We start from the raw sequence: 27,108 nt of genomic DNA, 5'->3' as shown, positions 1-27,108 counted from the left end.
TCTCTATCTTTCCTTCACCTTGTTTAGATCAGTGATGGAAGCAGTTGTTTATTCTGTTTGGTCCTTTACTTTTAGTTTGCTAACTATAATTGATGGTGTTTTATTGAGTTTGCAGGGCTCCTAAACATCTTCTTGGAGATAAGGACTAAGGAGTGCTCTACATCAGTGGTGTGGTCAGGGTTGCATAATATCTACACTATTGACCAATAACCCATTATTTGATGGAAAAAACTGAGTTAGAGCTTGATAAGTTAGGCATATATACATTCCTTCTATTTTGCCATCTTTCAATATATGAAGTCTTCTCTTTCGTCTTATCTTTTGAGTACTTGATTATTTAATTTTCTGATGGCTATACAGCAGATATTCAGAACACTGGGACTGCCTAATGACAAGATTCGGCCAAAGTATTTTCAATTTAGATCAAAGCTAACTTTGCTCAACAACCGTGAGTATATGATGTCACACTATTTCATTTAGTTGTACTATCATTGTTTAAGATCCTTGTTATACTTTATTAAGGTAAGGTTTTGGGTTTTGAATAAGCAAATATTGCATTGTTTAAGAATCACCCGATAAACAACACTTTCTCTATACATACATTGGTCAACATATTTCAGAGCCTTTTTTATCCACTATATATGTGCATCCTTTCTCTTTATATACAATGTCTTCAATATTAATGATAAATATGCTCCTGATGATAGGGTTCTTACTAAGCATGAAAAATCTGTAGCTAGAACCGGAAGAGGCTTGACAAAGCAATGTTGGGACAAAGAACTGAACCCAAGAGATCAATTTGAAATTTTCAAGGCTGCTTGATGTGTTTAGTTTATTACAAGCTTACTTGTACCTTTTTTTTTTTTTTTTTTTTCTTATGTGTAACTAGCATCTTGCTCTTTAAAGACTACATATTGTGGTGTTTATTAAATTTACATGTGGCATGTTCTTTACCTTTAGCTTCATTTATTATCAGAACGTCTTAGCTTAGTTTTCTTAGTATTATTTCTGGAAGTTATGACTTGCTATTGTCAAAGGTTTACTAAAAGTTCAGGTACTCTACAATGCATTGTTAATTTGTTAGTTGCAAACTTACAATTTTGCTTGGTTAGATGGTTTTGAAATCTCAAGTAATGTCACACAAAGGTTATGCATGAATTACTTAACCAAGACAATATATTTTCTGTAAGTAGGGGTGATTTGTTGGGCAATTACAAACTCACAATTTTATAAATTAGTCAAGATACCTAATCTTTTTTATTAATTGGACGATAAAGAAATTACGATAACTTGGGGTAGCGCGCGATACCACAACTAGTATAATAAAAGGTCAATAGACACACTAGTAATGACACATGTCAATTTCTGGTGTGTCCTTAGTATATTATTTTTTCAATAATTAATTACTACGAAGTATAGTTTATTTAATGAAATTATTTTTAAAAAGAAGTTTGTTTTTGTCAAATATATAAAAGGAGCAATAATATTTACCATTCTTATTCAATTTTGTTCAAGATATTTTAAAAAAAAAAAATTATATTATATGCTATAAATAAATTAGTTTGTCAAAAGAACATATGGGGTAATTAAAATAACCGTGCATGGCACGGGAACTAACCTAGTTACACGTAAAGATAAACCTCACATTAGTAGATGATGCCTTTCCACTCAGGGAATTCAAAATAAATTGAGGCTCGGTACTAGTGAATGGTATGATTTTGATATATTCCCAGGGTTGCATGGCTCCCTTACTTGCAAAAGATTTGGTAATCACCATACGATCCAACACCAAAGCACTTTGCAACAAATAGGTAGCAAATGGTATCCATGCTAATTTGAAACAACGCAATTTAATCTCCTTCAAATTGTTATGGAAATACACGGGCGGAAGTTCACAGCTTTGATCTTGATCACAAGTGTCTATTGGAAACTACAAAACAAAATTAATTGATGTTTGCGTCAAATCAATCAATATCAATCAATCAATACTACTATACTAAAGTAATCACCAGTATTATCCCCCTAATAACACGTGTCACTTTCTTAGCAAAACTTTTCCCGCCTAGAGTTTGTTATTTTTTTTCACATTTTTTTTTGTTATTTCTACAAAAGTTTGTTACAGTATTCTTAAACATAAATATGAAGATTGGATATTGCTTTAGATGTATAATTATCTCTTAAATTATTAAACAAATAAAACACTTTTGATAATTAAAAAAAAATAATTTAAAATGTTTGTTACTACGTATGAACTTAAGATTAGTACACGTGTCGCATTAACAACAAAAAAATTTCTTCCAATTTTTTTTATTTTTTCTTTTTCTTTTTCCCTTTAAAAATAACATGATACTAAAAAGTTACAATAATTTATAAATAAATATATTAAAAAGAGCTTTAAGTAGACATTAAATGAATTCAAATTTCAAAAAGAAAATATTATACATCTCATTCCATTCAAACTAACTTTATTTTATTATGTAACCGTGCATGACACGGGGCAAAAACAAGTAACATAATACTAAAGACGAATTTGATATGACATTTGTCATGTTCGGATAAAAAAATTTCCCGCCACTTTTACTTATTTTTATTTTTATTTTTAAATTACGAATCTTCATGAATATTAATTTCTAATCCTACATTGTATATTCTATATGCATTATACTCCCTTCATTTTTAAATATTTGCTTCATTTCTCCATGCGTGGAGTTTTACGAGAAATTGGAGAAAATAATAAAATATGGATGTAATGGGGTTAATGGAAGAATAAACAAATGTAAAAAAACAAAAGAAGCGGAGAGAATTGAAGGAGAGAGAATATATGTTGGGTCCACTAGTTGAGAGAAACTAATTATATATTGTAAAAGCTTTCCAAATAAGGAAATGGAGCAAGTATTTAAAAACGGCCGCAACTGAAAAGTGGAGCAAGTACTTAAAAACGGAGGTAGTAATAAATAATTATTAATAATAAGCAAACATATACTACGTATCTATCTATTAACCTATACTAAAAGCAAATCCTACATGACACTTGTCATTACCTTGTGAAAATATTTCCAGTTTTTTTCATTATGTCATTTTCGAATTGGATGGCATAGGTGTTCAACTAGACCTTTTTTTTATTATTATCTGAATATTCCTGATGGTGTACTTTACACATATATAAAATTTTAAAAGTAGAGCACTAAACTATATACTGCACTTGTTTACAAGCTAAGGCATGTAAAATTGTACTCCCTCTATTTTTTTTTAGGAGAGTAATATAACATTATGAGTGGATAAATAAATTATTATAGTAAAAGTAAGATGGCACCATGAAAGAGAAAGTATGTGAGTTAGGATAAATATTTTTATTATTTTAGGACATGTTCTCATTAACTGAACTTATTAATTAGTGATTTTTAACTACAGATTAGTGATCTTTGATTATTTAGTATTATACATATGTGTATATACAAATGTACATATTAAAATATTTTAAATAAATACAATTATTATTATTATTATTGCTATTATTATTATTATTGCTATTATTATTATTTACTGATTATTATTATTATTATTTTTATTATTATTATTATTTTTTACTTATTATTATTATTATTATTATTATTATTATTATTAACTGAAGTGATTAAAGCTGAACTGATAACGTATGAGAACAGACCCTTAGTGGGGACCATGGAAGAGAGAAATAATAAAATAAGTTGAATGGGTTAAAGTAAGAGAGAGAAATAATAAAAAATAATATAAAGTTATTAAATATAGAAGTGATGCATTTAAAAAAAAACACCAAAAAAAAAAAAAAAATAGGAGTAAATCGTAAAGGAATTTAGCCATATTTACCTCTATATCAAGATTTTCCAACTGTGGAAAGGATTTAATAAGGCAGGGAAGAGCCTGCGCTATACTGGTATCACCATACACCGAGGAGATGTGTAGTTTCAAGACTGAGTGAAATAATTTGTGCGGGCTAGTAGGCAGTTTACTAATCTGTCAAGAAGAAGATATTCTTGCAAGTAAATAACACAAACTTTTAAAAAAATCGGGTGTACAATAATTATTGTACATCCATTATAAAAATAGACTAAAGTGATCAAAAGTTACCCCTGAAATGAATAAAAGTTACCCTAATATGCATAAAAGTAATCCAATACAAATAAAAATTATTAGTAAAAAATCACATTTTAAATGGCTAAAAATCAATTATTAGTGATTGAATGTAATTAAATTACTATTATAAAACTTTTCTTGTTGTCTATTTATATAAAAATTGTATTATGTTTAAAGTTACCCAAAAAAGCACAAAAAGTTACCCTAAAATTAGGTAAAAGTTACCCTTATACTGCTAGATGTACAGTAATATTAGCGTAAACCGGGTGTATACAAAAGTTAAGTAAATAAAGGGTTCACCCAATAACATGTTAGCTAATAACACGAGCAAATTTACAAGAATTATACGTACCAGAGGATCATATGCTCGGAGGCTTAGATACTTAGGGCTCGCACCAACTGCAAGTCTTTCTAAAGCATATTCAGTTCTGCGGTTCACAAACATATGCACACTTTCCAAATTTGAAACGTTTTTAAAAGTCCATGTCAAACCTTGTTCACCTTGACCACCATAGTACTCAAACTTCTTCAATTTCCTGGCACTAAGTTCCAATTCTTGCAAATTTGAGCACTTTGCAATCTTGAGGAAGCTCAAGCGAATGAAGTCATTGTCAATGCACAACTTAGTTGGAAGATTACACAATTTCAACTCTAAGCATTCAACGGTTGAAGAACAATTAGAAAGAATGCCATGCCACTGTGTGACTTCCCCTCGTACATTAACGTTGTATAGATCAAGGGTAGTTAAGTAGCGTGACAAAACTAAATTATTATTCTCAAGGTTCAGAACACAGGAATCTAAATGCAGATATTGTAAATAAGAAAACTGAGATAGAAAGTAACCACTGATAACATGCAATTTAGCGTGAGTGGGATACACAAGACCCCTGAAACCCTCTTGACGACATATAAAGTAGAGGGTGAGACTCTGCAGAGTTCCCTTGCTTGCAGCAGCAAAGTTGATCCACCGATTCACTTCATTGGCGAAAGTGAATTCCAGGCAACACACAAGACTAAAGGATTTGAATGTCTTATGATCCCTGTAGTTATGTAACACCTGATCCACACGTTTCACATATGTTTCTGTATAGGGTCGTTGTTGGCAGATAACTGAATGACTCGGTTCATTAGGCGCACCAGACAATTCATACCACTCCAATTCAAGAGACGGAATGTCTAAGCACAAGTTTCTCCATTTTCTCGATAACATAGACATTCTTGCAACATCACGCAATGACATATATGAGAGAATATGCAACAAAACTCCATCAGGAACCTCACTGAGACGATCAACCTACATTGGACATAGTATTAGAATAACGAATTCAAAACATTTCGGGTGTGTTCTGTTCACCTCTTTATTATTTACCTTATTGTAAGCACGATATGTCCTCCAAATTCCATATACTGCAGCCGCAGAAATTACTACGATGAGCACTTTCATATTCCAAAATTCCAGCACCAATGTTTTCCTTAATCAAAATCATAAATAAAATAGAAACAACTATTTAGTACCAATCAAAATTGTAAAACTACATCAAATATAAAAGTTTAAATTTAGGTGATTTGTTTGGTAGAATTAAAAATTATCAGTTTCAATTAATTTCATGGAAAATTTAAAACGTACACTATACCATCTTCTCTCCCCCTCTGGAAAGATTTCTTCTACAACTATGAAACTTACGAAGAAAAAAACTCAAACTTTCAAATAAAAAATAGCAACCAAATTAAAGGCAAATTTGATTCAAAATGTCAAATTTTGCTCACAATTATCTTCACTAGCAACAAAATTCGTCGTTAAGATTTTTCATAACCTTAATAATTATACATAACAGTTCAATATTTTCAATTTGAGAAGAACCCTAGATAGAGTATACCGAAAATTAAATCAACGATAAACCCTAGATTGTAAAATTGGTATTAGGTGATTACAAATAGAGTTAAAACCTAACCTCAGAAGCTGCTTCAATGGAAGATAGCAATGTCGGAAGTCGCCTCAATGGAGAAACGTGGAGTGGCTTCAACCGAAATCGTGAGAGAGAGTTTTTTTTTTTTTTTTTTTAAGAAAGAGGGAGAAAGGTATTGTTCGTACGAGTAAGTATGTACCACTACCTGGTATGGGATATGCCCAACCCATACCATGATAAAAATATAATTTTTACAATTTTTTTAAAGATAAAAAGAAAATTCGCAGCGTGTTTTCAAAAAAAAAAAAAAAAAAAAAAAAAAAAAAAAAAAAAAAAGTAAGTAAAAGTGACAGGAGTGGGTAAAAGTCTGAAACCCGCTAAATTTTCTCCAACTCGCGCGAAAGGTATTACGAAGGCCGGAAAACCGCTTAAACTATATCCAAGAAAAACAGAGAAGATCTGGCTCCGCAACCTGTGAATTGTATCAAGAAGAGATCGCCCTTCAAAGCTGTTCTCCCTTAATTGTTGTCTTCTCTATCAGGTGAATTGTTCTTCTCATTCTTAGTGTTTTTTTTGTTAATTGAAACATTATGACTGAATTGGTTGGGTTATACTTACTCCTTTTGAGTAGTGTAAGTGGATTTTGTGGGTTTAGGTAGTGTTGTTTTCAATTTATTCGTAGTTTTTTTGAAGTATCTATGTAATTTCTGTTGGAGCTAGGTTTAATCTGTTAATTTTTTTTTACAATTATTGAATTATTTGGTAAATTATATACTGCAATATTGGGGAGTATATCATGGAAGTTGTTGAATAGGCCAATTTTATGAGCAATGTTGAACTTTCGTTGAACTTGTTAAGCCCATTATAAATGTCCTTGAATTTGAAGGTGGGCTTAATTTCTGAATTAAATTTTGTATAATTCCTTGGTTCTAAATTGACATTAATATGTGATTAGGAGTTGGTATATTTACTTCGTTTGATACGGTGCTTGACTCACAAACTTCGTTTGATATGGATGTGTACATCTTAAAGATGTATTGTGGGCAGTTTTGGAAAGCAGGAAGGTTTTGAGTCAATCCATTATTAGGAGTTTACAGCCCCACCATCATAGGCTTTTTTTTTTTTAATGGAGGTTTTAAAACAATCCATTTCTATAATCTTTGGAGTAAGTATTGGTGTATGTGTAATCTGATATTAATGTTATCCCCCATTTTATTAATAGAGAGACTCTTTTCAAAGAAGACTAATTTGTGCCCCAACACCTATTTGAATAACCTAAGTTATATGCTAGCCCCCATCTTAGGCTTAGTATTCTTACAAATTACCTGAATTATGCCCCAACACCCCCTCCCCCCCACTCCCAAAACATAATGTTCCTCTTATTACTTGAGGTTTAAAAAGCATATTTGATTGCTTGATTTCTATATAAGTTATTTAGTCAATCTGATTATTATACAAAATTGACATTAATATGTGATTTGGAGTTGGTCTATTTACTTCGTTTGATATGGTGCTTGACTCACAAACTTGTATTGTAGTGACATGGATGTGTTTTTGTTTGTAGAAATGGAAGATTCTTATGAAGAAATGGGACAAGCTTATACAGAAAATGATGTGTCACAGATGGAAGAATTTGAGGAGGTATAATTAGTTGTGTGTGCTCTATGGTTTTGATAGTAGCCAGGTGTATGATGTTTATTGTAGTATGTTGTACATCTTAAAGATCTTTTGTGGGCAGTTTGATAGAGCATTTAAAGTTGAATGTTATGTGTCGTTTTGGCAGGTGGTGTTGTTATCAACCCCTATTGCTTTAATTGATGATGCTTTCAACCATTCGGAGCATGGTTTGGAGGAGGGCTTTTGTACTCCTGTTCGATGTGTGGTTGAGACTGAAGGACAGATTCAGGAGGTAAAATTAGTTTTGTGCCTCTATGTTTTTTATGTTCTAACATGTCAAAGTTGTTTTGTGGGCATTCTTAATACATGTACATCATTTTAAATCAAGTGAATTGGAGTATAGAAATTATATATGTGAATTGGAGTACAGAAATTATATATAGTAACCAAAAATAATGCATGACACAAAACACTAAGCTGAGGTAATCATCCGAAACTACAAAGGTGTAAGGCCAACGCTTTGCCTCAAGACTCAACTGCAATAAATTTTTAAAACACATTACTACTTCTATAGCAAAGAACTGACAAAGTTGTTCAGTTCCTAAAAATTAGAAATTTGCTTGATTATAACTTAATTACCTGATGTTTACCATTGGGACTTCCTCATTAGAGCTGTAATGTGTTTATTTGGCAGGTGGAGTTGTTATCCACTAGTGGAAAAATAGCTATCCGTAACGGGCAAAAACAGCCCATCCGTAACGGGCAAGGGGCGTTACGAATACGACCGTTACGGATAGACTATGTTATTCGTAACGGGTAGCGCAATAACGGGTTATTCGTAACGGGCACCGTTATTCGTAACGGGCAGTTAAAATTTCCGTTACGAATAACCCCGTTATTTGTAACGGGCAGTTAAAATGTCCGTTACAAATAACTGGTAACTGTCCGTTCCAAAAACGGGTTATTCGTAACGGGCATTTTAACCGCCCGTTACAAATGCAATTGAAGCCAAGTTTAAAAAAAAAAAAGTAGTAGGGGATACCTGCTACCTGGTAATCTTCTATGATGCCAAATCTTTAATAATAATAATTATTATTATTTTTATTATTAATTTTCAATAATAGTAAATGTAAAATTCAATTAATTATAAATCAAGATACAACTTGCACTAATGTCCAAATTGACTTTACAACAACTCCCTAACATGATTCAAAAGCTACTACATAATTTCACTAAACCTCTTCATTCTTTTTCTCACTACATCATGGTCAGCAGCATCATGCATGACTTCAAATGGTGGAACAATTTTACCTTTAGGCTTCCCATGTTCTTCACTTTGGTTGGGACCTTGGCCATTGTGAATATCCGGACTGGGGATAGGTGGATCAGGAACTTCAGGAGGAATGCTGCAATCATGAGGGGATTAGTAAATGTTGAATTTTTAGTTTCACAATGAGCATAAAAATAGGATACTTTCTATAGACCAATATATAGATATCAGTAATCATCTTACTCTATCTGCATTGTGCCTGGAATGATCTCCTACAGAAATCAATTTTGAAGTCTTTGCCAAGTTTATAACCGTGACATGCTTCTGTCAATGGAAAGATATATGAGAATAATCATCTCATTTTAGACATGAAAAAGTTTGCATTTAACTAGCTTGTAGTACAATATTTAAGGCTAGTTAGGAGAAATATAAAGGAAAATCAAACATGTTATCATTTTACAACTAAAGGAAAATCAAGTAAGGGTTACACAATTACCACAAGTGAAATATTTAAGTAAATGTTGTAACAAGTTAGTGCTAATAGCAAGGATGAAAGAGTACAGCTAGAATATGCATCAAAAAGTCAATATTTTGCTGTACATTCTGGTTGTAAATTTAAATGGATTTAAAATCTACTAATCATATATATATACCAACATATAGATCATAATATGCGCAATAATATATCATAAAAACTCAAAATCAACAGCAAAAAATGGGGGATGAGAATATAGTTAACCTCCTTTCAATTGTTTAACCTGGATCATGCCAGTTCCCATTGTCATAAACAAGGGGTTGGATCAAATTCGTAACTTTATTCGCACCTCCGCAAAAAACTCAATCACACCACATTTCAAGATAGACCTTCCTAGCTCTCAATTTGATGCAAGACGCATAGAATTTGTTGTAAATCCATCAAACTACGATCTTGCTAAAGTAACAAACATTAGAACCAAAGGCTTTTAAGATATCTATAAGGTAAAGGATACTACTTTAAATCAGTTAATATATAAATTAATACAAGAATATCAGTCACATTAAAAAAATTCCAACTATAAACATTCCTCAAACCAACCAGCCAAATTTATCCTCAACCAAAGAATGAAACAGAATATATAATTCTAAAAATTCACATATACATATATTTAGCAAATAGCTTATCAACACTACTAAAAATTAAGGTTTTTGCGACCGCCTAAAATAGCAAAAACGGTCGCAAAAAACAATTGCGACCGTCAACGGTCGTAAAGAGCTGGTCGTTATTTCCATGGTCGCAAAAAAACAAAATTGCGACCAGTAGACGGTCGCAAAATAATTGCGACCGTTTTTTTAAATTTCAACGACAAGTACTAAGACGGTCGCAAATATAAAAAATTGCGACCGGTAAAGCAGCAGTCGCAAAAACGGGTATTTGCGACGGCTAAGGGAGATCGCTAAAAGAATTAAAAAAAACAAAAAAAAATCGAGCACTGCCTGTACTTCCAAGCAGCAGCCTCACCACCATTGCAAGCAAACTCCACCTACCACCACCACCGCCAGTTCCCAATCAAGCGACCTCCATCCACCAACACCACTGCCGCCGTCCACCACCTACCCAAAAAAAACCCTTAACCACAAAATATCCTACAGATTTATCAAACACCAAAAAATTTATTAAATCAAAGTAAACTAATGAAAATTTAAGAAAAAAAATCAACAAGAATAAATTATACAAATTTCAAACAAAATCAACAAAAACCAAAATCAACAACATTCGAACAACATCAACAAAATTCAAACGTCAACGAAAACTGAAAATCAAACCCAAAATCAACGAAATTCAAACAAAACATGAACAATATTATTGAAAATTCGAACGAATTCAACAAAAAAATTAAAATCAACGAAATTCAACAAAAACTCAAACAAAAATCACAAAAAACGAATTAAAAACAACAAAACTAAACCACAAAAATAGAAAATAAACAACGATAAACAAATATTTCAGAAAAAAATCAACATACCTTTCCCAAAATTTCTTCCTCTTTGGGTTTATATGGTCGAATTCGACCATAAAAATTCAAGATCTAGAATTTTGAAGGTCGAATTTGACCATGAAAACCATATATAAGTCGTTTGTTGAAGAAGATCCAAAGACCATACCTTGTTTGTTGATAAAAATACGAACACCAAAACGTTAGATCTAGAAATAATGAAGAAAAAAAGAGAACTAAAATGGAGAGGCGTGAGATGCAAACAGGGAAGTGAGAAGAAATTATGAGAAACGAAAGAGAAGGAGGAAGGAAAGAGAAGGAGATGGAGCCATGGAAGAATTTGATGAAGTATAGTAGAAAGAGAGAGGAGAGAGAAATGAAAGAAGAGGGATGAGATGAGCGGCGTGTGGGTTAGGGTTTGGGAGCCTAGGGTTGGTTTAGTACTCCTTTTATACCATTTTTTAAGAAAAAAATATTAACCCTAAACGGTCGCAAATGGTTGCAAATTGCGACCGTTTCTATAACGGTCATAATTGTCGCAATTTGCGACCGTTTTTGGCAGTCGCAACAGAATTGAATTTAATTTAGAATTATTTTTAACATGTATATTATTTTTAAGACATTTTTAAATACCTTTGCGACTGTTAAATAGCCTAAAAACGGTCGTAAATTTGCGACGGCCTTAAAAACGGTCGCAAATCTGCGACCGCCTTAAAAACGGTCGCAAGTATTATATTTTGCGACCGTTTATATGACGGTCGTAAAAAAACGGTCGCAATTTGACTGAATTTTAGTAGTGCAACACATTACCCAAAAAAATTATATACTACTATATAGCAGTTTATAGTCAGTAAAATATACAATAATCTAATTCCATTTCATGGACACATTTTGTAGGATCTCAAGTATAAACAAGTTCTATAATTATTCAACTCATTTCGCAGATTAACAAGCAACTAATATATTACTAATCAACGCTCCAGCTATATAAGAACCATTAAATTTAATAGCATTGTAATTTCATTCATAAATTCAATGAATAAAACGAGGTTTAACAAATTAGATCTCTGAGAAGCTTATAACGAAGAGAATCGCACTAAGAAATTGCACAATTAAATTTCTTCTGCAAATTGAGCTCAGTTCCCTAATCGGCTAATCCTTCTTCCCTTCTCACCTAATCAACTCCAAACAATAAAAAAAATCAAAATGAAATTGCAAAAGCTAAAGAATAAAAAAGAACCAAATCAAATCAAATATCTAAAAGGTACATTGGAATCGTTCTGTTGAAAACTTCGTGGAGTTCGGCGTAGAAGACCTTCGAACCTCCGCTGCTTCATCTTCTCCTTCATGGAGAGCGGCGATTCGGCTTCAAAAGTAAGGGGTTAGCAGAAGAACGATAATTAGGCGGTGAAATTGAGGGTGAAAGTGAAGGGAGGTTCAACAATGGCGGGAGGAAAGAGAAGATGGAGGTAAGGAGAGTGAAGTAAGACCAATTTCGCCATTGAAGGAAGCAGATCTATAAGGAGGAAGAGAGAGAGAGAGAGATTGACGGCTGCTACGAGGTGAAAAGGAAGTTAGGGTTTTTTAACATCTATAGGAGTAACTTATTTGTATCGGACAAATGGTGCCTGTTACAAACACCAAATTATTTGTATCGGGCAACTGGTGCCCGTTACAAATAATACACTTTTTTGTAACGGGCATTATTTTGCCCGTTATGAATATTATTTTCCGTACCATTCCGCAGCTTTAATGTAACGGACCGTTATTTTGCCCGTTACGAATAGGTTTTTTGTAACTGGCAAACTACTGCCCGTTACAAATAGGGTGTTACAAATGAGATTTTTTCCACTAGTGATCAACCCCTATTGATTCAGTTGTAGATGACTTGAACCATTTGGAGGAGGGCTTTTGTACTCCTTTACGCTGTGTGGTTTAGAACGAAGAAGGACAGATTGAAGATAAACTTAATGACCCTGAAGTAAATATGGTTTTTAGTAGTTGGGAGGAGGCTGACAAATTCTGGAGGCAGTACGGGAAGCAGCGAGGTTTTGGTGTGTTACGTGCAGCTGGTAATTACAAAACTGAGAATGGTAGAAGTGATAAAACTAAGTTGAGGAGTTACATATGGAGATGTGAATGTGCTGGGCAGCCTGACATAAGACGAAAAGTTAATGGGAAAAGGGTTTATGGTGGTGGTTTAAGTTTGCAATTAAATCGTAGGAAGACGAAGAAATGTGGTTGTCTTGAGCAAATGAGGGCAGTTTGTAAGCAAGATGGTTCATGGGAAGTTAGGAAGGCAGTTGTAGTGCATGTTAATCACAATCCTACTCCCCGGAAGTCGAGATATATTTCAATGTTTCGGCAAGATGAAATAAATAGTGTGGTTAAGAGGAAGCTCTTTAATGACTGCAGTGCGGGGAGTAAAGTGACGCAAGTACATCGTAGTTTGGCAAAAGAGAGGGGCGGAGTTGAGAACATGGCCATAACTTGAAAGAGACCTAAGGAATGTTCTAGCTAAGGAGAAGAAGTTTAAGATGAGTGGTGGTGATGCAAATGCAATGCTTGCCTATTTTGATAAGATGAGTGCCGATAATCAGAATTTCTTTCACAAATACACTACTAAAATTCGGCCAAATTGCGACCGTCTCTGACGGTCGCAGATTATAGTAAAAACGGTCGCAATTAGTAATTGCGACCGTCAACGGTCGTAAGGTGATGGTCGTTATTCACGTGGTCGCAAAAAATCATTATTGCGACCGTTTGGCGGTCGCAGATTTTTTGCGACCGTTTTAATTATTTTCAACGACTGCTTACAAAACAGTCGCAAAAATTAAAAATTGCGACAGGTAAGTCAGCGGTCGCAATTTTTGGAATTAGCGACCGCCATAAGCCGTCGCTAAAATTTAAAAAAAAACAAAAAAAAGAAAAGTCACACTACTGTACTTCACATCCACCCTCACACCACCGAAACCACCTTTGCCCACTACCACTGCCAACCCAAACCACCTTTACCCACCACTTCTGCCCACCCTAACCACGAAAACCCACCGCCGCTCACTTGAAACCACCTAACCCACCACCACCGCCAACCCAAACCACCTTTACCCACCACAACTCCCCACCCTAAATAGTAAATCAGCCGCCGCTCACCTAAAACCACCTTAACCCAACGCCGCTCACCTAAAACCACCTTAACCCAACGCCGCTCACCCGAAACCACCTTAACCCAACGCCGCTCACCCGAAACCACCTCAACCCACCGCCGCCCACAAAATTTAAAAAAATCAAGAAAATTACCCACAAAATCAGAAATAAAGTTATACAATAATTATACAAATAACAGAAAATTACCCACAAATCAAAAATAAAACAATAACATAGATCTTTCAAAAATTATAGATTAAAATTACAATAAAACAACACAAATCAGAAATAAAACAATAATATTGATCTTTCAAAATTAAGAATTAAAATTACAATAAAATAATTATACATAATAAAAAATTAGAAACAATAAATCTAGATCAACAATATAACCTAAATTAAATATCAGATCTAGAAGTTTTCAAAAAAAAAAATAGATCTAAAAAACCTTGACTTCTCTTAGGCTCGTTTCGGCCTATTATTCTTCAATTATTCTTCAATACCACAAGCGAAGCTTCCGATTTGAGCCAAACCTTGAATGCGCAACGATTTTCGGCCTATTATTCTTCAATTCTCAAGTGCTTTGCTTCATTTTCGATAGTGAAATTTAGAGAATTTGGAGATGAGAGTGAAAGAGGAGAGGCGTGAGAAAGATAGAGTAGAGATAAGGAAAATGGAGGAAGAGAATGTCGGCTGAGAAGAGAGATAGAGGAAAAAGATCGGGGATGAAACAGCAGGAGAAGGGGAAGTAGATCAGGGAAAGAAGAAGAGGAAAGAAGAAGAGGAAAGAGGAGAGAGGCGTGAGAAGAAGAAAGAGAAATGAAAAAATGAGAGAGGGGAAGTGGAGCGGCTGTACACTTATTAGGGTTAGGGTATGTTCCTCTTTTATATTACCTTTTTTTTAAAAAATAAATAAATCTTTTGCGACAGGCAATAAGCGGTCGCAATTTTAGTGATTTGCGACCGACTCTAAAACGGTCGCAATTTTAGTGATTTGCGACCGACTGTAGAAATTTGCGACCGACTCTCAAACGGTCGCAATTGTAGAAATTTGCGACCGTTACTAACGGTCGCAACAACATTATTTTTATTTTGAATTATTTTTTACATGTATTTTATTTTAAAAAATTAGTTAAATACCTTTGCGACCGTTTTATAACCCAAAAACGGTCGCAAATCTGCGACCGCTTTAAAAACGGTCGCAAATTTCATATTTTGCGACCGTTTTCATGACGGTCGTAGAAAAACGGTCGCAAAATGGCCGAATTTTAGTAGTGATATAGGCTAGATGATGATGGTAGGTTGACCGATGTGATGTGGGTTGATGCCCGGAGTAGGGTAGCTTATGAGGAGTTTGGGGATGTTGTGTGCTTTGACTCGACATACATTACTAATGAGTATAAGCTGCCATTTTCTAATTTTGTTGGTGTCAATCATCATGGTCAGACCATACTATTAGGATGTGCCCTTGTATCTCACGAGGACACCGACACATTTGTGTGGTTGTTTAACAATTGGCTAGAGTGCATGGGTGGCAAAGTCCCTGGTGGTTTCTTGACAGACAGTGTCCGGCAATGAGAAAAGCATTGGGAATTGTAATGCCCGGTGCGAAGCATAGGTGGTGTTTGTGGCATATTCTTAATAAGTTCGGCACTAAATTGGGAAAGTATTCGAAGTATGAAGAATTCCACGACGTTCTGCTTAATGTCATATTGACAGTTTGACCGAAGAAGAATTTGAGGTTAATTGGACGCTAGCAATGGAGTCATATGGTTTTGTAAATGACGACTGGCTTACAGGTCATACTGAAAATACATCTTAATTTAACATGCAATAGTTATTGATAGGTATGGACAACATTATAATCACTTGAATTATTTCTGGATTGCAAGTTTGATTTGCGTTGATTTCGTATGCTGTAGACTGAGAATTTAAAGCAAGAATTTTTTTTTTTTTTTTGGGTGTTTATTCTATAGGATGTCTCAGTCAGTCACTAACAGTGTAAGAATTAGGACATACTGCTGCGTAATTTTGTTAAGGGTCATTAGTAGTCCCCTGGTCAAGGACAGTACTGTTTCTTGTTGCTGCAATTTTGATGTATGAATTGTTATTGTGCTGATGTATTCTAAATTGTCTTGATGTATTCTATATTGGCACTTCTGTATTAATACACACTACAGGTAAGCAGAAACATTAATGTGGTTATTTTTTTTAAATTTTTTTTTTATAGTGTTGTATGATGAAAGACATATGTGGATACCGGCCTATATGAAGCATTTGTTTTGGGCGGGTATGAAGACTACACAGCGCTCAGAGAGCATAAATAGCTTTTTTGATAAATATGTAAAGAGCGACACTCGTCTGTATGAGTTTGCAGAAAGGTATTGCGATGCTATGGAGAATCGGGTGAATTCGGAGAAAGAAGCTGATGCAAACTCTGCAATGAGGGTTAGACATGTCCTTACGAGTTTCCCTTTTGAGAAGGTTTTTCAAAAGTACTACACAGATGCAAAAATTGAAGAAATTCAGGAGCAGTTGGCAAGGTTGTTGTATGTCAGCGTTTTTTCCAAATCAGAATTGTGTGATAATGTTGTTGAGCACTTTGTGGAAGATAGAGTATGGATCTATCTTAAAGACCAGAGGAAGGAGATTCCTATTAACAAGAAGAGAGTGTACAGGGTGAATTTCAACATTGAAACCAAAGAGGCAGCTTGTGAGTGTAAGTTATTTGAGTGTCACGGAATTATGTGCAGGCATCAATTCAAGGTGTATGATGTGAATGACATAACTTAAATTCCCAAGAAGTATATATTAAGGCGTTGGCGTAAAGATGTTCAAAGGTGTCACACTCGAGTGAAGGTGGCTTATCATGATCCATCAAAAACAGAGGAAGTGAAGAGGTTTGATAGCCTGATGGTTCATTTTGAGAGACTTTGTCTTAAAGCCTCAGCGCAACAAAAGTATGTTGAAATGGCTCTTGAAGGACTTTCCAATTTAGAGGAATCCATTGATGCTGCCATCATGGAAGCAACTGATGCTGCTAACGTAGCCATGCCATCTGAGGACGCAATGGCATGTGATGATATCATCACCGAGGGTTATAGTAATGTTGTTGGTGTCGAGGATATAGACCTTACACCACAGGTTGCACCAGTAACTAAGTCTACTGACTTACCTACTCATGTTGGGGATCCTGTTTCTCGCAAGAAAAAGGCCCATAGGCCAAGGACTAAAAGATTCCTATCCTGTACGGAAAAGAAAGGGAAGAAAGCATCTACTTCGGTGCAGCAACAAACTCAAGCTACTGCATCAAGCATTCCGGTAATATTACTTGCTCTGAACTATTTATATGCTACATATATGTCTTTTGTGAAGGTTAAGGAATTGATGGAGTGCAAGTGGTTTTTCCTTTTGTTTTTCCTTTCACCTGTTTTATATATAGTCTTGTCTTTTCATTAACTCTTTCTTTACTTCCCACATGACTGCCTTTGACATCCTCAAATATGCTTCTTAGTATAGTAAGTACCAGATGTGAGAGTTTAAGAAAGTCTTATTTGCTCTTCAAGTTTAATAAGTTTCATTTTTTAAAAAAAATAGATTTTGATTGTATTCTAGAAGCCGGCATCATATATGGGACTATCTCTTGTATTTGAATGGGATACGTGCTCTCAGGCATCTTGCTTGCTTTTAAGGGTCACAATTTTTGGTGCACCTGGGATACAAGTTCTAAATTGATTATTGTATAGTAAGTCACATAAAATGGCAACTTATTTGCTATTTTTGTATAGAAATTAATTATATATATTTTTGTGTCTTTTGTGAAGGTTCAGTGTTATGGCTTGGATGTCGATGAACCTGCGACTCCAATTCCAAGCCAACGAAAAAAAGAGCTAGGAAGGCCAAGGCCAACACTGATGGACAAGTAGGACAATCTGTTTTGAGCCATGATAAGTCCACAAAATCGGTGGGTTGGAGGTATTGGATATGGTCCGGCCTATGGTGAACTTTGCTACTTCACTAGGTCTTATAATAATTGTCCAAACTGGGTAGCACGGGATGTCCTTCCATTTGTATCCGGTGCTTGACTTTCTACAATGGCAACAGCTTCCAATTACAATTGAAGCTATCTCAAAATTATTTTGAAGATTTTGGACATTAGAGGGCCTATTTTTGTGTACAACTACATTTCATTTATATTCCTACATTTCACTTACATTTCACTACATTTCACTTGTATCTGGTGCTTGACTTTCTATAATAATGCGCGCGCACCGGCTTGTAAAGTTTATAAAAAAAACCTTAAGCAAGACGTATAAATAAGATAATTAGTTTCTTTTTGCTTAAGCCTACATGATATAAATTATTAGTATGATATATATATAAGTTAATTAGTTTGTTGCATTATTGTGTAAAGTATCATTAAGTTGGACCGATGTATACTAATATTATTATTTATTGATAACATATATAAATTATTGATGTATAAAAAGATTGTATCATGTTTATTTGTTCATGATGTTATTCACTCTTAGACTTTATAAACAGCGCAGCAAGGGTTACCCGAGTTTCTCGGTATGGGATTACTCGACTTGCCGGGTTACTTGAGTTTCTCGGTATGGGATTACTTGAGTTGTCGGGGTTACTCGAGTTGCTAGGGTTACTCAAGTTACCTGGTCAGAGGTTACTTGAGTTACCTCTTATCGAGTAACCCCTCAAGTAACCCTTGACGATTGAATAACCCCTCGAGTAATCCATGACTGAACCCCTCAAGTAACCCATAACCGAGTAACCCCTCCCCATCAAGTAACCCCTGATTGAATAACCCCTTGAGTAATCCATGACCTTCCCCCTCGAGTAACCCATAACCGAGTAACCCTTCCCCCTCAAGTAACCCCTGATTGAGTAACCTCTCAAGTAACCCCTGACAGAACTCTGAAGTAACCCTTGATGGAACTCTTTAAATAACCCCTGACAGAGTAACTCGAGTAACCCTTGATCGAGTAGCTCGAGTAATCCATGACCGACTAACCTCTCGAGTAACCCTTGACCGAGTAGCTCGAGTAACCCATGACCGAGTAACCCATGACCGAGTAACCCCTCTAGTAACCTTTGACTGATTAACTCGAGTAACCTCATAAGTAACCCTTGACCAAACGAACCCCTCGAATAACCCCTATCTGAACACCTCAAGTAACTTTGATCGAGTAACCCCTCAAGTAACCCTTGACCGAGTGAACCCCTCAAGTAACTATTGTCTTAACCCCTCAAATAACTCCTGATCGAATAACTCGAGTAACCCCTTTCAGAATAACTTGGGTAACCCCTAACAAAATAACCCGCCACAGTCCGTTTCATAATAATTGCAACATTACTTTCTTTGGTAAGAGTCCACAACTATTTTATTATTTCTCTTTGACCAACCCCATTTACACTTCTTTTTTGTTATTTCTCTCTCATACGAACAAATAAATATATCCCATTACCTATACTTTATATTATAAAATCACAAATTTTTGTATGAAGCCTGTTGTATCGTACAACAAAGCTTACTTGAGTTTCTTGGTATGGGATTACTCGAGTTGCCGAGGTTACTCGAGTTTGTCGGTCATGGGTTACTCAAGTTGCTGGGGTTACTCAAGTTACTTGGTCAAGGGTTACTTGATTGGGTTACTCCTTATCGAGTAACCCCTTGAGTAACCCCTCACCGTGTAACCATTCGAGTAATCCATGACTAAACCCCTCGAGTAACCAATAACCAAGTAACCTCGCCCCCCCCCCCCCCCCCCCTTCCCCCGAAGTAACCCCTGATTGAGTAGCCCTTGAAGTAACCCTTGACTGAACCCTCAAGTAACCCCTGACTTAACTCCTTGAGTAACCCCTGACTTAACTCCTTAAGTAACCCCTGATTGAGTAACTCGAGTATCCACTGACCGAGTAGCTCGAGACACATAACTGAATGAACAAAGCTAATAAATTGATGGTTAATAGATTATCCTTAACCATCACTTTAATAGCTTTTGGCTAATAGGTTACCCCCGTTTCACTTACACTTTAAATATAATTAAACTTTGCAAAATTAAAATCAGATTACACTTTAAAGCATCCAATAATGATTGTTTAAAACTTTAAAAACTAAACTAATTGCAAACACCTTATGAATTGTGCCAAAACCTCAACATTGCAATAACGAAAATTAGTCTGTCCCAATAATTCTTAAGTAATTTAATTACAAAGTTATTCCATACATGTATCAAAATAGGTGGAACCCCAGTAAAAAAATTCTTTTGACATAATTTTGAGAGCCATTAAAACAAAGGAAGTTAATATATGTGCTAAAATAATGCTCAGAGTTTAGCAATCTGTACTGCTTCTAATAAAGAAACTTCAGTTGAACTGCTAACTCAATTATAATAGTTTAAAGCTTAAAAACACTAAAATTGAGCCTGCTACATAAGCAATGGATAAGTTGTTGACAGTTATTCCCTAAAAACAATTGAAATTTTGCAAAAGATTACAAATTATGATACATGAAATAAAATAAATACAGTCAGTCCAATCCGTTAAATGACAGGGTATGTCTTCATAGAATTCTTCCTCGGCTTCCACCTTGCAGGATCAGACTTCATCCCTTGAACTCCAATGATCACAATTCAAACCCATATAATAACATGAGGTCGTGGAGATCTTTTAACACCATTAAAAAAAACAAAAAGATAAAAGAGTCAAAAATTGCTAAGTATGATGATCCATAAGCAAAGACACACATCAGCGTATGATAATCCATAATTTGAAACACCTTCAGAATGTCATATTATTTAAAGAGGAGACACTTGTAAACTAAATAGCCTAGAAGGCTTGTTTTCAATTGATAAGCAAAAGCACAATTGTTGTGTAAAAGATGTTTATATTGAGAACTGCAATAAACTAAAACAAAAATGTAAAAAATGAATATAATTGAAGAAAAAGAGAGAAATTACCATCAAGATTCAAGAGACGCAAAAAGGATCGATCAACATATGCAATCACAAGGAAAATTCCATTCTTTATTACCAAAATCAAACCGAACAATAAAAACGGGGTGATATCAGCTACTTTCTTATTAATAGAAGGAAAAAAAAAAGGGAACCAAAGAAATCGAATTTGATTTACGTATGCTGATGTCATTTGTAAATTCTTCCCACAGATTATAGATTTTCAAAGACACCCAAATTCCACTAAGCTAACAGACAAATACGTAAACTTAATGGGATATGCATCACAATTTTTTAATACAATCTGACAAAATGTCATGTACATTAAAAGTCATTAACAACTAATCAATGTTTAATTTTAACACAAGGATCTAGCAATGTCTCTCCCCATTTATAAGGTTTCGGGTATTAATCTCATCAAGACCATACAATGAATCTATAAAATTTCTTCTACTCAATACAATCTCCAGATTAATAGGCAATTTTCTGCCATTGAAACATTGTGATTGATCAATTAAATCGCTAGAAGAATGAATTTGTGAGAACCTGAAATTTTGCAAAGAGGCAATTAATATTTAAGTAGCCATATATAAATTAGGAAACTCCTACTATTGACCTTCGAAATGGCCAATTCCTTATCAGCTCAGCTAACTGATTTCATAACTAACAACCGCTCACAATGAAACAAAATAAAGCAAAGAGGTGATAACATGGAAGATTGGTCATTGACAGTAAATGCACATGGTTAATGAATATCAGTCGCTAATAATCCCTTAGTTTTTATAAATGACAAAGAGCATAAGTCATACTGCAGAGACGTTAATGAATACATCATTGGTAAAACCTCGAGATTAATAGACATAGGAGTGTTGATAGTGGGAGCTATAGATCCAATTTTTAAGAACCACTGATGTGTAAGCCTTCAACTAAATCGCCCACTATTCTAATTAGCAGAAGGACTAATATGTCCACTTGATGAATAGTTTGGTTGCTCCAAACTCACCAAATAGTTCATGATAGAAAGTATATACGAAGTATAACTTTAAGATGCAAGTATATCAAAAAAATTTCTGACAAACTAAACCACAAGGGGGAATGAGCGCTAGCAGACGTAGAGACAGTAAAATGTTCCCAAACTTCATCAGATTCTAACAAATTTTCATGCCATTTAAGAAATGAACTTAAAGCCCATGCGCAATGTCCAAATATCATCATTTGACAGGTTAAGATGCGTTAAATTTTGCGAAGATTGAAAAAGGAGTCTGGGCTGTATCCATGAAGTAGGAAAGTCAACCCCTTTACAATCCAATTTTAAAACCAGATAGCACTGGGAAAATAACTGCTAAGGCTACAAAATGTTAAATTACAAAATTCCTTTTTCTCTCAGCTCTAATCTAATAATCAAATCAACACACCTAGTAGTTCAATAATTAACAATGTAATTGTACAAGCAATGAACAATCACATTATACACACACTGTAGGAAGTAAAATGACTTTGGACCCCTGTGCTTCAAAATATTATAATAGAGAAATGCCTTGGTTCTTTTATTTTTGTTAGAGAAACAAAGTTAGATTGGTGCCAGAATAAGCGACAGTTAAAATTGCCAAGGAACCATAACAGAGCAATGGAAGCATTTATTTCAAAAAATATTTGTCAATATAATTAGCCCTTGAAATGTCATAATTACTGTTATATGCCTTGTCATATTGGTACTGGAAAGGTTATATTGATGTTAACCTTATATGTTTTAGTTACTTTTTTGGGTTAGCTGAGTTTTGATTTGTTAAAAAGGATAACAGACAATTGAAAAGGGGCTAACATAAAGAACAATAAAGAGGCTAACAGATTAAAAAGATACCTGAGCCATGAAGAATAGGGTTTTGAATTTATACCTGTATTCATAAGTAGCATCAATTCACTCCCAGAGTACTAAATCTGATCCATTTTGCTTCGTTAACTTTTATTGAAACCCTAACACACAAAACAATTTACCAACACAATTTTCATCAAATTTAAATCATAATCACATAAATAGGAGAACTGAAAATAATATATGAATTGTGAAACTATTCACAGCAATAAACCAGCAGTGCTCTTGATCAAGAGACAGGATTTTCCTCAGGATGTAATATAATGTTCGGTTTCTTGGTTAAGAAAATAACGTGGAAGTTAGTATAATCTTGGGATCCAATTCTACACGTCACAAACCCAATCTTGGTATACAATGTGGAATTATTATGTGAGCTGCATCCTCTCCTCCCCCTCCTCCCTATCTCTTCATTTGCTCCATTTTCCTCTCTTTCTCACATTAGTTTTTAATGGATTGTATATTTTAGATCTCTTTGTACTTGATTGTAGTTAGTCAAATTATACTCTTATTTATTTATCCTTCGCAACCTATGCATAGTCACATTTTTTTCCCTACTCACTCATAAATTGTTATAAATTTTAGCAAGCCTCCTTCTACTTGCTCACCTCCCCCCCTCCACTCTATCTCTCAACTTTCCTTCCTCCCTCCCTCCCCCTTCCGTATTACTCACCTCTCAACCTCTGCCTCCCCCTCTCAAAACTCTTATTTTCTTAATGCTAATTTTATGATTTTGCAAAATTTGGGATTTCTCTTCCCCCACCCCCCCCCCCTTTTTTTTTTCTCTTTTAGTTTTCATCCCTCTCTTGTTTAGTTTCATAGCAAAAGCATTAGGTTGTATCAATGCTTCTACAAAAATAGATCGAGTTCAAACACATCCCAGCCAAAGATAAATGCTACTCTGTGCTTAAGCTCGCCGAAACTAATACCGTGGCATCTCAATAGAGAAAACAGGTGCTCTAAACATTGTCGATTTATTAATGCTATACAGGGAACTAAGATTTCACTACAATGCAACAAAACAAGAACTTACATCCATGGCTTCCAAAACTGTATGAAGCTTGATGCCGTGAGCATCACCTACGCTAGAGCGATAAACAACCTGATTCCACCCAATTCAGAGTCAAAACTCACCACATTGCTCATAAACTTGACAAGCAAATCTTGAATCTACAAACACAGATGCAATTCATTAGACTGATCATCACACAACACCTAAAAAAGCCACATCAATAAATAAAATAAAATTTAAAATAAAATCCTAATCAACAAAAACTACTATCAATTACATTAAGTTTACCTCCTCACAACAGACAACTATTGCTTCCTGATGAGAAAAAGGGTTCAATCAAAATGTTCTTCATTTTGACAGAATAGTTGACAGTTGTAGTCTTACCATCAACTTCTCCACAGTTGATCTTGTTTCAAGATCCAAGTCAGAAAGCTTGCTGCTTTCAGGTTCAACTTTCTACGTATCAATTTCAGGCTCACCTTTGATCAGACATCTCCACCAATCCATTTGGTCGTGCTTAGTCAAGAGAATTTAAATAGACTTTTGATCCTCTGTAGAAAAACCAGAATAAGGGTCAGCAAGATAATCTCCATCCTAACCATCAGAAAGATAACATTCCAAGCATTGTGTTTTCATGCGCACAATTGTTCATAAACGACCGATTATAAATATCTCAACTATACGTATAGCATTTTCATTCTAAAATTACAGCAAAAACAGTGTAGGACCAAAATGATATCCCTGTATTTGCAAAAATATCAACTAAACCTAACAACCAAATACAATATCTTTCCGAAAAAAAAAAAAATACAATATCTTTATATTCAGCTCATTCGTAGGCCGATTAACCAAACATTGAATCATGCTTGAGGATGAATTTTGAATTAACTTGAAACGGTGTGATCAGTATTAAAATTAAAAACAAAATTGAAAATGGCGGAGAGAGAAAGAGTACCAGCTCAGATAAAGAGGAGGAGTCAAGAAGCCCATACCAGCTTGAAACGCCATTGTAATGGAGAAATTAACTCCTTTTGCCGCTTCAACAAAATCACAATTAAATCAATTGCTAACAATTCAACCACAGCAAGAAAACAATTAAATCATCGATAGCGGATTAGAGTTTGCAAACCTTGAGAACATGGTCAGGAGTATTTTTTACGTTGAAGGTGTTGAAGTTCCTCGATCCGTTTGAGATAGGCTAGCCGTAATCCACGGATGTGGTGGTGTGTTCAGTGTTCAGCAACTATCCCCAGTTGAGGCGGCGTAGGTTGTGGTGGTGGTAGAATTCTACATCGCTTCAAATTAAAGAGGGATACCAAGAAAAATTCAATTACAAATAAACTTAAATTAAACCACAAAAACCTCAAAGTTTCCAATTACCCACAAAAATTCACATCCACCCCATTTCACAATCAACAAAAAGCAATCAAATGTTGGGTAATTAACCATCAATTGAACAACAAGAATAATCAGTTTTTTTTTATTACCGAAAAGCAGTGACGGAGGGAAAATCGCTGGTGGTAGACATAACACGAAAAGCTCCAAGCTGTATTTCTCCCCATTCTTGATGGGTAGAGAGAGAAGAACAAGATGAGGAGATTGAGGTGAGGAGGAGGAGAGAGAGAGAGAGTGAATCCACAGTAGAAGAGATGAGTGGAGAGAATGTGAACAAAGGAGAGAGAAAGCACCATCGCCTCAAATGAATGGTGGAGCAGGAAGCCAGGAAATGGGGAAAGTAAAGAAAAAAGGCATGAGAAAACATGAGGGCAAAAAGGGAAGGGAAGCAGTCAGTAAGAACAAAAAATATTATGGCAGGGGCATTATCGTCCGAGCACTGTTCATAAGGGAAATCCTAAAAGTAAAAATTCCCGAATAACTATAGGCGCATCAAAAAGACTTGCATGGACCTGGTTCACAATAATATTATTGTGGACCCGAGGTCTATGCACACGCAACTGACATTATATTGAATATAGTGACCCTTATTTTTAATATAGTAACCTTATTTTTAACATAGTAACTTTTATTAAAACTAGTACAACGTTTAATAATATCGTAAACTTGAAATATGACGTTATTACCCTAATTTTAACATAGTGGCCTTTATTATTCATATTGACCAATATATAAAATGTTTCACTAAAAAAAATAACCACTTAGGCCTATATATTACCAAACTGACTTTTAGTTTAACATAATGATCTTTTTTTATAATTATAGTGACCCTTTTTTTTATTAATAAAACAATCATAGTTTCTCTAATGTTAGTGGTCCACAATAAATTAGTGTGAACCAAGTCCATTTAAGAATTTGTATAGGCGCATAGGGACTATTGGTTTGCAAATATATAGGATGGCAAAGCTGATAATAAGTGGAACTTTTCAGTGATGAGTGGGCGATGAGTGGGGCATGAAAGTGCCAATTGGGATTCAAAGCTAACGGGAGTATTTGGAAAAATAACGCGGGGGGGGGGGGGGGTGAAATTTTGAAGCGGGAAACAAAATTTACCCCATTCCCCAAAAGAGTTACCTTTTGCAGAATAGAAAGACTCAGCAACTCATTCTCACAAAGCTTCAACGGTGTGTTCGCCATGGACACCTAATCTCAATCGATTCTTAAAGCTAGGTAAACCAAAATTGAAGTTAATTTGTGAATCCGGAGTACATTTGGACAATGCGAAATCATTTAGTTGATATATTGGGAGTTGACTTAGCGGAAGCATTGCGGGAAGAAGAAGGCCATGGTTGCGCAAGGAGGGAGTTGCGTTTTGATAGTGAGAATGTAAGTGTTCGAAACCCTATGTTGATCGTTACGCTGCATGAGGTTTATTTTTTTAACTTAGCAATCTAATGCATGAATGAGTACAATTAACACAGTTCAATTGAATTAGCTAAAAAGTTAGGGTTTTTTTTGCTGTAATTCGAATTACATAATTGTTGATATTGAATGTGACAGTGCTTAAAATAGGTGGCATAGTGTTTAAATGTAATACATTTTTTAAGCCATTGATGTTTGGATTGTAAGTCAATTTTGGAGGAAGTGATGTTTGTATTGCAAGTAACTTTTGGAGCAATTGTTGCTGGGATTGGTACTCGATTAATTGATTTGGGCGTGGTTAATACCTGTGTTGGGATGGTTGATTTGTTTGTTGTGTATGTTGATATTTGTAGTTGCTTGAAATTAATATTAACATTTCTAGTTAAATTTTGAAACTAAAAACTGGAAAAT

General features: G+C 34.7%; 1 protein-coding gene, 1 long non-coding RNA gene and 1 pseudogene across 6 annotated transcripts; 1 reads left to right on the top strand and 2 right to left on the bottom strand.

The window, feature by feature from the left end:
* Nucleotides 1–1,467: 1,467 nt before the first annotated feature.
* On the bottom strand, nt 1,468–6,532 carry LOC145617262 (putative FBD-associated F-box protein At5g44940). Its single transcript, XM_081671960.1, has 5 exons — nt 6,066–6,532; nt 5,483–5,585; nt 4,466–5,407; nt 3,847–3,993; nt 1,468–1,930 (listed from the first exon to the last, which is right to left on the bottom strand). Exons 2-5 carry the CDS (start codon nt 5,555–5,557, stop codon nt 1,619–1,621), a joined length of 1,476 nt encoding a protein of 491 aa, XP_081528086.1. The 5' UTR covers nt 5,558–5,585; nt 6,066–6,532; the 3' UTR covers nt 1,468–1,618.
* Nucleotides 6,533–12,849: 6,317 nt separating this feature from the next.
* On the top strand, nt 12,850–18,450 carry LOC145617263 (protein FAR1-RELATED SEQUENCE 5-like; annotated as a pseudogene). The gene is made up of 4 exons (XR_014107692.1): nt 12,850–13,512; nt 15,311–15,826; nt 16,258–17,348; nt 17,852–18,450. The product of XR_014107692.1 is annotated as a protein FAR1-RELATED SEQUENCE 5-like (transcript).
* Nucleotides 18,451–20,377: 1,927 nt separating this feature from the next.
* LOC145617329 (uncharacterized) lies at nt 20,378–25,597 on the bottom strand. 4 transcript variants are annotated; one of them, XR_014107710.1, is made up of 6 exons: nt 25,368–25,597; nt 24,836–25,175; nt 24,169–24,431; nt 23,902–24,038; nt 22,894–22,972; nt 20,378–20,711 (listed from the first exon to the last, which is right to left on the bottom strand). It is a non-coding gene; the product is annotated as an uncharacterized LOC145617329 (long non-coding RNA). The 4 variants fall into 4 exon arrangements; XR_014107709.1 differs by having other exon boundaries at nt 20,378–22,972; nt 24,836–24,917; nt 25,010–25,175; XR_014107711.1 differs by having other exon boundaries at nt 20,378–22,972; nt 24,836–24,908; nt 25,010–25,175.
* Between the last annotated feature and the right edge of the window lie 1,511 nt (nt 25,598–27,108).

This window comes from Chenopodium album, chromosome 26 (assembly GCF_948465745.1).
Source record: "Chenopodium album chromosome 26, dcCheAlbu1.1, whole genome shotgun sequence".
In the NCBI taxonomy this organism is placed as follows: Eukaryota; Viridiplantae; Streptophyta; class Magnoliopsida; order Caryophyllales; family Amaranthaceae; genus Chenopodium; species Chenopodium album.
This window is presented reverse-complemented; position numbering and strand designations above follow the sequence as displayed.